General features: G+C 33.6%; 1 protein-coding gene across 1 annotated transcript in view; it reads right to left on the reverse strand.

Annotated features, from left to right (window-relative positions):
- LOC119585992 (fibrillin-2-like) overlaps nucleotides 1-452 on the reverse strand; it is a 15,914-nt gene that overhangs the window by 7,407 nt on the left and 8,055 nt on the right. Inside the window, exon 7 of the mRNA XM_037934704.1 lies at nucleotides 27-152. Within this exon, the coding sequence (XP_037790632.1) occupies nucleotides 27-152 (126 nt within the window). The remainder of the gene's footprint in view (nucleotides 1-26; nucleotides 153-452) is intronic.

A 452-nucleotide genomic window follows, 5' to 3' on the forward strand; every position in this document is an offset into this window, starting at 1 on the left:
CATTTGGTTAAAAGCCAAATACTTACTAGTGCAGGTAGTAAATCCATCCCCAGTGTATCCTGTTTTACAAACGCACGTGTAACTTCCGACTGTGTCGATGCAATCTGCGTTGACGTGGCAGCCTCCGTTGTTTGTTAAACATTCGTTGATATCTGTATAAGAATTACACCTGAATTAAAGTATAAATTTTGGACAATCTGAAATTGAAATTATTTATGATTTGCTGGTATTGCAAAATTATTTATGGATAACCACAAAAGTAATTTTGTGGCCGGGAATCGATGGACTGAACATTAAAACAGACACAGATACATGTATGGCTGATTCAACCCTTCATAAAATTGGACATATTTAATATATCTAAATTTAATGAAAGAATCTAATCTTGACTCTAAGCATTTATTTGTGAACTACATTCCTCTGGTGTTGTACAAACAACACATATATATCTA

This window comes from Penaeus monodon, chromosome 20, assembly GCF_015228065.2.
Source record: "Penaeus monodon isolate SGIC_2016 chromosome 20, NSTDA_Pmon_1, whole genome shotgun sequence".
In the NCBI taxonomy this organism is placed as follows: domain Eukaryota; kingdom Metazoa; phylum Arthropoda; class Malacostraca; order Decapoda; family Penaeidae; genus Penaeus; species Penaeus monodon.